General features: G+C 43.1%; 1 protein-coding gene across 8 annotated transcripts in view; it reads right to left on the bottom strand.

Moving 5' to 3' along the window:
- Nucleotides 1–3,585: 3,585 nt before the first annotated feature.
- Nucleotides 3,586–13,007, bottom strand: part of ARNT2 (aryl hydrocarbon receptor nuclear translocator 2) — a 107,435-nt gene continuing 98,013 nt past the window's right edge. For all 8 annotated transcript variants that reach the window (XM_083851288.1, XM_083851291.1, XM_083851287.1 and 5 more), the window contains 2 exons: nt 10,593–10,729; nt 3,586–8,173 (listed from right to left, as the gene is read on the bottom strand). In XM_083851288.1, coding sequence (XP_083707414.1) covers nt 8,075–8,173; nt 10,593–10,729 — 236 coding nt within the window. In that variant the 3' untranslated portion in view covers nt 3,586–8,074. The remainder of the gene's footprint in view (nt 8,174–10,592; nt 10,730–13,007) is intronic.

Genomic DNA, 13,007 nt, shown 5'->3' with positions numbered 1-13,007 from the left:
TGCCTTTTTTCTTTCCAACCACACCAAATGCATTTAAAAAAAAAAGACAATGGAAAACATAAGGATTAGAAGTTCACAAAGCATCAGTTCTGCAAATTCTTCAGAAAGCTGTAGCACCTTCTAGTTTTAGGGTTGCACAGAATAAAATCAAGACATTTTTCAGTTAAAGGGTTTGATACTTTTCCATCCCACACCACAACAGACGCAGATGTTCAGTGTCTAAGCTTCATGGCTAAAATGACAAAGATCCTTTCCTACATCACTGAACAAATCATCGGAGAAGAGCTTTTCCTGCCTACAGGAGACAACCACGATGACACATGTGCTTGGTATTAAAGGGGGAGACTAGTCGATGCTATGTAAACCAATGTCCAAAATCTTTTCATTTTTTTTAAACATAGCAGAGTTTGTTCCACCATGAAGCAGGGGCTTGGGTGGCTACACACTGCAGAGCAGCGGAGGCACAGGGAGGACTGCAAGTCCGGCTGTGTAAGCTGGTACCAAAGGGACATTGCAACGGGGTCAGGAGCTATTTTTTCTAGCTACCTTCTTGAAGAAGGGATGCTCCATGGGCACCCACGCTTCGCACACGGAGTATGGTGGGGTGAGCAGACCGCCTGCATCGCTCCCTCGTACCTACAGCCCAGCCCAGGCTACCTCACGCAGCCCCCAGTGTTCACACTGAGCTCTCTCGGTGGCTGGAGAAGGCAGCAGGTAAAGGAGGGAGGATGCGACATACCCAGAGTCCCTTTAAAAATAATAATTTAGTCTTCAGTCGCTCGCACTGTAGTGTTGCCTCATGACGTCTTCTGCTCAGATGTGAACCAGAAACAAAGTCACGACATTTGGTTGAGAGAGTGTGCTTTACACGGAGGAACCCCAAAGCGTTCGCACCTCCTTTGTGAGTCATGTCCTGGTGTCCCTCGCCCTGCGCCTTCACACACACTTGGGCCTGGACAAATTGCAATTCCATGCAGTGAGGGAAACCAGGGGTGAGAGGAGGCTGCAGCTGAGAGAAATCCCACAGTACGGATTCCTCCACTAAGCAGAAAGTATTACGATCTGGTCCTCACCCCCCGGTCTGTGCACTGAAGATGGCGTGGGTTGTGTGTACGTGTGCGAGGGTGTTTTCTCCTCTGTATTTAGCAAAGCGGAGGTCTCCAAACTCCAAAAAAGCAGTAACGTAGGCCTCCACAACACTCGCTCCTCAGTGACAACGCGTCTGACTGCCTAGCCAGTAACTCCAGCGCTGAGAGGAAAATAACTCTGCCGTGATTTTGTTTTGCAGAGCGAAGCCGCCTCCTGTCCAGGCCACACACAGAACTGCTGGGGCTGCCATCGGTCACCGCGAGGAGGGACGGGCAGCTGGGCGTGAAGGCCCCAGGAGCCACCCCAAACATACTTTGGATGATAGGGTGCACCAAGCAGCCTTACAGTGCTTCAAGTCTGCTTTTAAAATCATTTCAAGTATTTAAAACCTCACCTTCTTCGCTAAGAACCTGCTATTTATAAGAAGCAGAGGTGCACCAAAGCAATGGAAAATTTAATCACCTCGAAGAGGACCCATGAGCTAAGGCAGACTTCCAAGCTGCAGCTGGGGCTTTCTTCTGTCCCTCAGTTGTGCCTGCATATTTGTAATTACAGTAATGTGTGTACAGCTGTTAAATTTTGTCTGCAAGAGCCATGGTAATTGCACTGCTGCATGTGCACCTTCTATGTGTGACCCTTCACTTGACATTTTTTTCAGCTGGGTCCCAAATGACACATTTTGTATATTACTATTTAGTGCCAGTCTATAATTAGAAGATAATTTTTTCCAGAGCTAATGAAAAGATGCCCTCACAACCTCTGGATCTGATCCCAAATCCAGTAATACATTTCAAGTGATTCTGTTTCATTTTATGTGGGACAGAACAAGAAAATTGAAGAAAGATGCTGCCAAGTATTTCCAACCAGGAATATGCAGAAACTTGGTGAAAAAGGATGAAAGAATTCATCTGTATCTGTCCCCGTTATATCCAACTTGGAGAGAAACTGGGAAAATGAGTAATACTTCCTGAACTATGATGGTATATTGATGGAAATGTGGCTAAGAATTAGCTCCCACGGAAAAATTAAGAAAAATATATTTCTATCATCTTAATGAAGACTTAAGCCATTTTTATGAGTCATTAACGCCAGTTTATAGAGCCAAAGGTGGTAAGCGTAGGGATATACTCAACTTCATTTCTTTCCTGTGCATCAGCTTTCATGTGTTTCTTTCCTGATTTCTCCCACGCTGTCCCACCACCACGCTGTGCCACAGCAACTGGCACTGAACATCTGGCGGCTCCCTTCCATATCTGCATCTCCAAACCCAGATTCCACACCAACAGTAACAGTCCCCAGCAATTCTACGGCCAGTTGTCATCACGGTGCCCAGCAGCACCCTTGATTTAGCACGTGAGAGTACAGGTTAATGACCATCAATCCAAAAGGAGCGCTAGGAGGGATCCTGGAAGAGCCCAGCCACACCGTACCCTGCTTGGTAGTGCTGCACCGCCCCGTTGTGTGTGCTCCTTTCTACTTGGATAATGTTCTTCCAAAAGCAAATAAAAGCCTACTAAAACACAACAAAAAAGCAACAAACAGCTGCAATGACAAACGCTTGAACCATTTCTGGGGGTTTATGGCTTTGGGCATATCCATTTATCAAAGACACTACCAAAGAAAAAAAATATCACTTTGCTGAAGACCCAGTTTTCACAGCAAAACAGTATCAATGGAACGTTTTCAACCTGTCCTCATCACCACCATCTGATTAAGGACATCCCAGTGCCCTGCTTTGACCATGGGTGTCCCCGCTGGGTCCCCAGCAGGGCTCATGCCTCTTCTCTGCAGGCAGAGCCCTTAAAAAGGAGCGTGGGCTGTGAAAACACCACCTACCCTGAAAGAGGAATTCATGCCCTGGAGCACAGCATCTTCAGCTCCCTGCAGTGGTTAAGGCATCGGCTTTTTGGATTTATTAGCAAGGTAAATCCCGCTCACAAAATACCAAGCAGACAAAGAAATACAGTATAAATACAATGAAGAAGAAGCACTGTGAAAGGCAAATGCACTTTACATAAGAAAGTCTGGAAAGGTCACCAGAATGTTTGTGGGAAGGGTAGAAGTATTTTTCAACTTTGAATAACGAGACCGAAAGGTGGACAAAGAAACCACTGTGTTGCCACCCCAGAGACTGAATAAAAATTGCCACAGACTATGAATCAATTCTAAATCAATTGTGCTCTAATGAAGCACTGTACAATACAGATACCAAATCACACACCTCAGCACGACCAGCAGAACAGGGCTGTTGATTAATGCTTTTCTGGAACTTCTTTCAAAACTTGAGATCTCAAACTAACATTCCTCTCCCTCTGGACAGCCTTTGTACAAGGAAAGGGGACCTTCCCATGCACGACCACACACCATAGAAGCAGATTTCAAAGAAAAGATCAGTGCCTGATCTTCTGATTTTTGCATTAATCTTATCATTCAGGGTTAATTCCTACTTGAAGATTCCCAACAGCCTCTCTTACTTATTTACAAAAAGACAGGAAGTAACAACAGCTCATGACATTTTTATTTTAATGAAATTTAAAAAGGCAGTTATTAGTTATACATACACACAACTGATTCTGTACTTGTTAGTCATAAATATAGAACATTCAGAAGTACAAAATACACTTTATCCACAGCACAATTTCACATCAATATGAAGAGTTTAAACAGATAAGTAACCAAGTGCCTAACCATGACAGAAGCCCATTTTTGAGATTTTTTTTTTAAAGACCATTAATCTACACAAAGTAATCAGTGCCCAGTCATCAGTTCCATGAAATACACTCCGGTGTCAAGTAGAAAAAGACTGACCTTCTACAGACAATTAGATGCCATCGCTTTTTCTTTGCTCCATTAATAGAAACAAAACAAAGGCCGCATTCTCCTCTTCTCACAGCCAACAACTGTGAAAAATGTGACTCTGGCAAAAAAATCACCTGAATCCAAACTTGAGCACTGCCAGGAAAAGTGAAAATATCCGAACTAGAAATTAGTCCACTCGATACCTTGCAAACAAAGAGCAACAGCAGTATGACACTGATAAGGCATTAATGACAAAATGGCTGTATTATTCTCGAAAAAAGAGTACACCTATGTATAAAAATATATGTCATAGCAATTGGGTAAATCCAACACTATTTAACACTGTGCCAAAAGTAATTAAGAGTTAAAAAGGCAGTACTGCAAGAAGTATTTACAGTTTCATACTGTACTTCAAAAAAAAAAAAAAGCAACAAAGCTACAAATGGAACTATCTGGTTAAAGCATAAACGTTGGTACTGCTAGTAGCACTTGTAACAAGTAATGTGATGGAGTCCCTCTTGTTAAACAGGATTGCTTGTTTGAATAAACGAGTGTAAATATTTTAGTATCTAAAATCTCAGTCTACATGCCCACTCATGGAAATAACTCACCCGGACCATTATTACTTGCAGTTTAAAAATCAAAAGATTCAGTTTCAAGAAACACTGTGTTTGCAACACAGTTCGATCAGAAATCACAGCTTTATTTCCAGCTTAAAAAACCACAAAAGAAACAAGAAATCCACCACCTGTGAAATTCTGGAAACCGGCAGCCAAAGCGCCAGCAAAGTTACACCAACGGCACGTAATAAAGACGTCAGCATTCCAAATGCACTTTCTAACTTCAGCTATAGTATAAGTAAGTTGCTTTAGTAACCAAACACGTGACAGAAAGGTACAGCACAGCTTAGGCGACACGGCGCGTTGTGCCACAAGAACCTGGACCAGGCTGTTGCAGAGGAGCTAGCCACTGACACGACGGCGGCACGCAGCCAGGGCAGCGCAGGATGCCCAGCAGCAGCAGGCGCTGAGCTCGCTTGTTCACTTGGCCAGAAGCACGAAGCTGCCAAACTCTTAAAGCTTGTTAAGCGCTCCCTCCTCGCTGGCTCGGGAAGGGCTGCCCCACACCTCCCCACCTGTGCATGGCAAGGTGCTACAAGGATGTGATGGCCGGGACCGGGCTGGCAGGTAAGGAAGGGTGGAAATGAGAAGAAAGCTCTGGATCTGGATGGCACACCAGAAACGAGGGTGAAAAAGGCTTGCAAGGAAAACCCAAACCTGGTGCTCTCCGGTCTGCCCTATAACAGAATAGCCACCCCCTTTCCCAACCAGGAAGGCAGGGGTGCTCTACAAGATAAGAAGCAGCCCATGCTCTGATGCCTCTGGCATACTGGCTTAAAAAAAAAATAATACTGTATGTAGAAGAACAAAACAAAACAAAAAAGGGGAGACGTGCTTGAAATCCTGCTAACAGTGCACTTGTAACTGCACAGTCAAATTCGGTACACAAGAAGCCTTCAACAGTAGTATAAAAAACATGATACACTGAGGAAGTTATCATTGCTGATATTAGAAAAAAGAAAATTACACAGATCTTACTTTTAAATTGAATTCAGGAACAAAAATAAATTATAAATAGAGCAGTCTGTCAGGTTAAATGAAACAGAGGAACAGCATTTTTTGATTCATTCTCACTTTATAGACAAATGTTTTTAAAAAAAATCTAGAACTGAAATTTATCAAGTGTCTTCTGCACAGAAATATAAGCTGCTCATCTACTGCTCTCTCCCTTGTGATTAGATCCTACAGAATGCTCCTAATTATACAATCATGCAGATGCTGACTGTATCTCCCTCCAGCCTGCACAGCATCTATGCACCTTTTACAGAAATTGTTGAATTTCACTCTGAGGACAGCAGAGCTTTGTTTATCTAGTTCAGTGAGCAGTCATTTGTCTGAGCAGCATGGGCGGAAAGGGAGAAGGCTCCAAGAGAATAAACATCCATGTATTTAAATGAATAGTGCATAAGCACATGGCTTGCTTACCTAGGAAGGTATTTTCCATATCTCCGGGAGAGAAGAGAGATGATTTTTTTTTTTTTTAATTTGTTTTCAGCATGGTTTTGGTCAGGCAAGTACAGACCAGGAGACCTGAGGCCTCTGCAGTACTGCATCTAGATACATTAAAAAAAATCCTAAAAAAAGAGTCCCTAACCCCACTTGCACGTAGAGTAAGAGATTGGTCCCAGGTTTACCAAGAGAAACAGCAGGAAAGGCTCTTCCTGGACATCGAAAACTACATGCTGTTCTACCCGAGGGCTGGGGAAGCAAATCCAGATGGAAAAGCACCCCGTGGCTAAGCGTTAAAGCAGTGTCCCTGTGTGGCACTGGCTGTGGCCCGGCAGCCTGCAGGGCCTTTCAGCACGAGGCCTGCGGCCCGGGCACGCCGCAGAACGGAGGCCTGGCTGCTCAGCCTGGCAAAATGGCCGGCAGTAGCGAGCGCGGCCCTTCCCAGCGGAAGGGCGCTGTGAAGTCTAAGAATTGCTGTGGGTTTTGAGATCTTCTAGATGGGGGGCTATGCCCTGGGGTTGCTATTTTGAGGTCCGTAACGGCTCCTGAACATGCAAAGGCTTTAGGAAGCTGACCCTGTCCCTCTGTGAAGGCTGACTACCACCTTCCAACCTCAAATGTCACAGAAACCCTGTACGCAGGAACTCTGGGCTCCTTGTCCTTTGTGAGCCATTTCTTCTCCTCCAGTCCCAAAGGAATGGATAAAAATGTTGACCTTTCAACCCAACCTCTTGTAACTCATCATGCACATGAGATAACAAATAAAGAACTTTCTACCACATTTCTGATGAGTGTATGTGGTAAATGACTAGTTCAGGAGGAAGGTGATTCACTTACCTCTGTGGAAAAGTATATAGCATTCAGAATAGTCAGAGTCCTCAAAACACTTGGTAAGGTGAAAATCCCATATTTAACATAATAGGGTTAACAGGGTTTAACAGAAGAAATTGCTTGGGAATCCAAGCAAAAATTCAAGTTATCATCGTGTACGCAGTGGACAGGAGTCCAACTGGTATCTATTACCAACTCACTCTAAAAAAATTATACACTACAAAACCATCTCACTGCTTGCAGCAAATGAGCTTGAATGATTTCATTGTAATAGGCCACCACCTTGCACTGTTAAAATGTGAGGTTTCACAGTATAAAAAGTACTTCACAGAAAATAAATGCAGCTAATATAGAAATTACGATCTTGGTGTGTTTATAGTCATTTTTATGAGGCAATATTTTTGGGAAAGCAAGAACAATAGAAATTAAAGCAGCCAGTGAGAAACGTATAGAGTTATAGGCCTCAATTCAGTGCAAAACCAGACTAATAGCTTATGTAAGTAAATGCTTGTTCTGAATAGAGAACAACCTGAATTAAAAGTAAGAACACTATGTGAAGTGATGGAGACTCCTCCAATACCTAAATCCTCCACATATTGTTAGCCTTCTCAGTACGCTCCAGAATGGACCCTATTTAAAGGCAAAAGAAACCAGTACAGGAAATCACTTCATACAGCACAAGATATACATAAAGTACCAAAATGTACACACATTCAAGTTTAAGTTAGAAAAGGCGGAGCTGAATCTTCTGGTGAGAGAGGCCTACATTATGTTGCTTAATCTCACATTTAAAGTGACCTAAGAACTACAAGAATCAAAGAAAACAGAATATTGTGTCTGCTTCCAGAAACTTAAGCTTAAAGCAAGGCATCGAAATTGAGCGGTAGGCACTGTAACAAGACATTACCTTACCTTTTCTCTGTTAGTCTTTGTTACTTCATTATCTATTTAAAAATTACCATTCAAAAGGAAATATTGGGTATCATTCACATTCAAATATTTAAGTCTCAGAGATTATTTTTTTCAATCAAGCAAAGTTTTTGATCTCTGAGGTAGATGACATTAAAAAAAATAATGGAGCTGTCAATGAACACTAACGACCTGGAGCTCCTCTGTTGGCACTGACGCACCCCAAGGAGGTAAGAGCAAGCCCTACATCACTATCTGAAATATGAGAAATGCGTCTTCTGGTTTAGTAGCTTCTACAGAAATGCAACACAGAAAAAGCAGAGCCAAAAATACACTGAAAGGGCCTTGGAGAAGAGCTTCCATTTCTGCTTCACAAGCTATTCAGAAAATGGTGGAAACATGCCCAGATCAGCAAAATCTTCAATGTTGTAATTGCCAGTACCCTGCGTCGGATCCCCCGGCATTGGCAGCATGTCCTGCACGATAAGGAAAAATCAAAGTAAAGTGTCACTTTCTCACATGTTACCCAGACACAAACCATTTCCTCTTCATCTCTTCAGTGTAAAACCAGGAAAGGCCAAAGGTCAGATAAATAAGATAAAACCAGACCTCTGCAGGATACTGGGCTAAGGTTTATGTGCCACTGTTTTGCTGGAGCTTTTCTGAGCTGGATGTGGGATGTCAGCAGTGCAGAAGTTTCAGATTGCTCCTCTGAGTAAACCACAGCTGAGCCATCCCATACTAGTCCCATACTAGTCCCAGGCTGAGACAATTCCCAGTGCAGTGGGTAGTTAGTTACACATGGAGAGAAGCTAACTCTCTGGCTTCACTGAGGGCAGCACTACATGGGAAATATTCAACATCTCTCACACTCCTGCATCCTACCAAAAGGAGCTTCTGCTAAGTCAGCACTGGTTTGGGAAGTAGCACTCTGTAAGTGAACATACTACTGCTCTTCGTCCTCTGAGGAACACTGAAGCCTGGATGTCCACCCTGGCTGACAAGCTGCCCAAGCAGCCTTCCTGCACACGCAGTGGCAGAGGAAATGGCAGGAACTTCTCAGAAGAAATGGGATTTCATGGTAATTGCTCCCACGTGTCTTGAGCCAAGTGAGGTCCCTGCAGGAGGCTTCAAAAATACTCAACCTTTCCTCTCCGCCGGAGACTGAAGCCACAGGGAAAAGACATCCCTTGCTGAGAAAACCAGAGTTTACGCTTGCTTTTCCTGTCAGTCCTTACAATAATAAGCCCTTACTGCAAAGCCAAGTTTTGCCATGGATGGATCCTTACAATAAAACAAAATCTAAAGAACAAATGAGAAAGCTCACCAGATCTGCTCTGTGAAGGAATAACTACCGAGAGCAGCTGTGTACTGAGCAGTAGCCCCAAAATAAAGGAAGATTAAAATCCAACTGAGGTCTCCGTAGCATGCCATCAGCAGTAGAGAATGAGGCAGTGGACAGTACTGGCAGTTTCCAAGCTGCCAGGGTCAGCCTTCATCTTTCCCCACATTCCTTCCCAGCCAAAGGGAAGTTTCGTTTGCCCCTGCCTGCTTAAATTTCCATCCCTTTGAAGGCATTTCTGTTGCTGGGGCCTCTGAGGCAAAGTCTCCTCAGGTAAAGACTGGCAGGGTAGCTCCTTTTTCGAGTTTTGCCTCTCTCCTCATGTCCAGCTAACCCAGGGCTGGCTTCAGGCACAAACAGCCCAAGCAGCTTCTTGGAGGCCTTTCAATGAAGCTCATCCAACTTTCTCATCACATCCAGTAATTACCCTAAATCTCTCCAAATGCAAATTCCCCTCCAAGTACTGTGCAGGTGAGTCTAATTCTTCCTTTCTCCCATTTAATCCTTGGCACTCCTTCCCCATAATTTCAAAAAACATTTGCTGGGACACAGCACTTGCCTTAGACACAAAAGCAAGATGCTGCTTGCGGGGAGCCCTGTGTCTCTGCGGGCAATCGAACTACGCTGCCATCAGCTCCACTGGAATTATCCTGAAGACGCTTTTGGGTTAAAATACATGCAAAGTGATTATACTTTGCTTATAGAGAGATATAACAGATTTATCTTGCCTTGGCCGTGCAGCACGAAGACAGGTAGTTATTCTAGATGCAGTGACGTTATTTGTTCCTGTGTGAATGAACCATGGCTTCACAAAGGAACATTTTCAGGCTAATTCCTCTTCTGCAGCATTCCTGAGAGCAACTGAGCACGAGCCCAGTCTTGCAGACAAATACGATAATGAGGTGCCCCACTTCTAAACCTTGCTTGGGGCTTGAGCTGTCTTTTTTTGTACTTATCTGCATTGTTTTGTTGCAAGCTGTCTTCATTTAATTTAAAAACAAGTTATACAAGGACAGCAACCTTATAAGCCAACTTATAAAGACCACTCCATCCATTGTTGAAGGCCAAAAATAATACTTGATGTTGCAAAATCAGGTAGCTGAAGAAGACTGAATATCTGAATGGATTTAGCCTCAAAAACTTACTGGGCGCTTTCTTCTATGCAGCATCAGACTCCTTTCCTGCTGGAACTATCCTGAATTAGACTGATGTCTAATTGGACTTGACTGGGATTTCAGAGGTCAGCACCAGGATAAGGAAGACACTCTAGTTGGAACTATTTTATGGCTTCTCTGCAAAATACCTATGCTCTAAGTATAGGCAGAAAAAAGAAGGGAAAGCAATATTTTAAATCACCAAAGATGCTGTTCTTTGGCAAAAAACAGAACTATCTCAGTTGTAGCTAACACCAGCCACCAGCAACGCAAACCTACAGCAGCACACAGCAAGAGGTAATTGCCTTGCTAGCCCCCCAGCTCATCAAGAGCCATGGTTATTCAAACTGGCAATGAGAACTTGTTAGAGGGACTTTGGGCTCACTGAGCTCTCCTCACCTGGAACACCTCCGTCTGACTGGGCTGCGGGTGCGAATGCTGGTCCCCACTTTGCTGGTTGTGATGCTGGCTCTGCCACTGGGACCAGACTTCGGATGGTCTCCCCTGGAACTGGCCGCTGCTCTGTCCACCTTCAGCTGGAGGAGGGGAGAAAAGGCAGAAATCAGAGAGCAGCTCCTTCAAAACAGTGACCTGCTTTGGGAGCTTTATCCGCTGATGCCCACGTTCGGAAATGCCTCTCCGAAAAAGCACCCTGAGTGCCACCCTGCCCCTGCTGGGTGGAAGCCAAAGGCAGTTTCAGCACTGACGGCAGGGTAGGTGCCAACCCAAGAGCAAAGCTCACTGCCCTCACTGCACAGACATGGCAGATGAATTATTAACAGCAAAACGCACCGTGACGCCATAAGCCAAGCATGGAAGACAATTTTCAAGCATCCCTCTACAGCTTTGTAGGCACAAATGGGCTATTACTAATCATTAATATTTACCATTTCAATTAAAAGCTAAACAAACTGCAGCATCCAAATGTTGTCTCTTTAAAGCTAATCCTTGCTGTAGCAGTGGGTGCTCAGTTACCTGTTTATCTGAGAAGCACACTTTCAGATTTTGTGAACAGATGTAAAATCAGTAAGATCAACAGGCAACAGACATGCCGTATTAAATGCGGACACTGCTGCACTAAATGCAGAGTGCTGTGCTGGGCTGTCATGTCCACCAATATTACAGATGCAAAATGATTTATTTAACAGGCAGTCTATAGCAAATTATCATCCTGTTCATGTGCTGATGGCTTCTTAAATGTCTGAGGCCATTTAAATTTCACAGAAAGTAATGAGAACAACAAGGTTTTATGGTAAATACACTTAAAATGATGACTTTGGGGAGATATTTTTTCTAAACAGTATGCCAGAAAAAAACATGATACCACACACATTAATTCAATCACCTATTACACATACACTTTTCATGAGCACGATCACAGCTCACACTTAGCTGAACTCATTTTACCCTGTACTTCTACAGGTTGGTCCTGAGCTTAAATTTTTTTTTGCATAATTTTCTTTTACTTATTTACAATATCTCCTTCTAAGAATTATTTAGAAAGCTTGCTGCCAGGCTTACACTTTTCCTCTATTTTTTCCCCCTCTCTTTCTCTCTTTTTTTAATAGCTATTTCTACTATTTTTTGCCTGTCTTCCCAACACTGCAAAGAACCAAGCTGCGTAGATCTGGTTCTTCCAGATTATCAGCACTCTCTGCCAAGGGTGCCAAATTTCCTATACCAAATTTCCACACACCACGTTATGTCACATCTCTGAGAACCAGATCCTATAATGTCAAATCAATCACTATCCCATAGTCATTGCTTTAGAAAATAAAGGAACGCATGCTTAATCCTGTCTTTTTGACTACCAGCTAAGCCATGCAAAACAGATAAAGCGAACATTTTACAGGAGAGTAAACAAGCTGTAGTGACCTATTTCTATCACATCTTAAGTAGATAATTACAGTTCTTCCCTTACTGACATTACTACAACAAATAATTCAGCTGACTCAGAAATCCTACAGTCACTTTATTGGCCAAAATAAAATTCATCTAAGTTACCCTTTAAAAGAAAGCTGCAACATTTGTTTTCTCAGAAGAATACGTTGAAATTAAGTCAGTGAGGCAAATGATGCTTCTTTTCAGCAAAATGGTTACTGCCAGCCAGAGCTTGAAGACATTCGTCTTTCTGAAGGCTGTGTTATTAATAGCATCCAAACTGATGTAGGTCAGGTAATGTTTCTCATTAGGTGAAAGGGTTCTTGCCAAGTAGCTTAGGCCTGAAATGCAAGGCTGTCTCATAAACAAATGTACAAAGCCTAGTGGAAATGAAAATGGAGTCATGAATAAGCTCTGTGGGAAGAGCTCCATTTCACTGTACTGTTCTAAGCAATGCAGCGCAGGTCTGCACGCAGCGAGGCTGATCTGCAGCAGAGCTGCTTCCATGGTATTCTCAAGAGAGAAGAGAAAATTACACACATTAGCATGATGCTACCTATGCTTTTTGCAGATTATTATCAGCCAGCAACATCTTTCATGGACTCCATCTGTGCTTTTCACTGATAGATCCATAATTTTTTTACTCTTTAATATTATTCTGCTGCTGGGTCCAGAAATCTTCAAGAAGGGATCGTCCACTAGATTACAGTCTGAAAGCCACTGAATGACGATATAATTGGCAAATAAAACCATTTCAAAACATGGCACCTTCTCTGATCAGGTTAGCAGCAGTGTAGGTACAGAAAATCCTGTGTCCAGCCACACTCTAGCAAGCCATCTCTGGACAAGGACATGATGATATTATGCAGTCAGAGAAGTTGAAAAATTGAAGGAATGTAAATTTGAACATTCCATATAAGCAATGAAAAGCAA

Source organism: Anser anser (assembly GCF_964211835.1).
Source record: "Anser anser genome assembly, chromosome: 10".
NCBI lineage: Eukaryota > Metazoa > Chordata > Aves > Anseriformes > Anatidae > Anser > Anser anser.
This window is presented reverse-complemented; position numbering and strand designations above follow the sequence as displayed.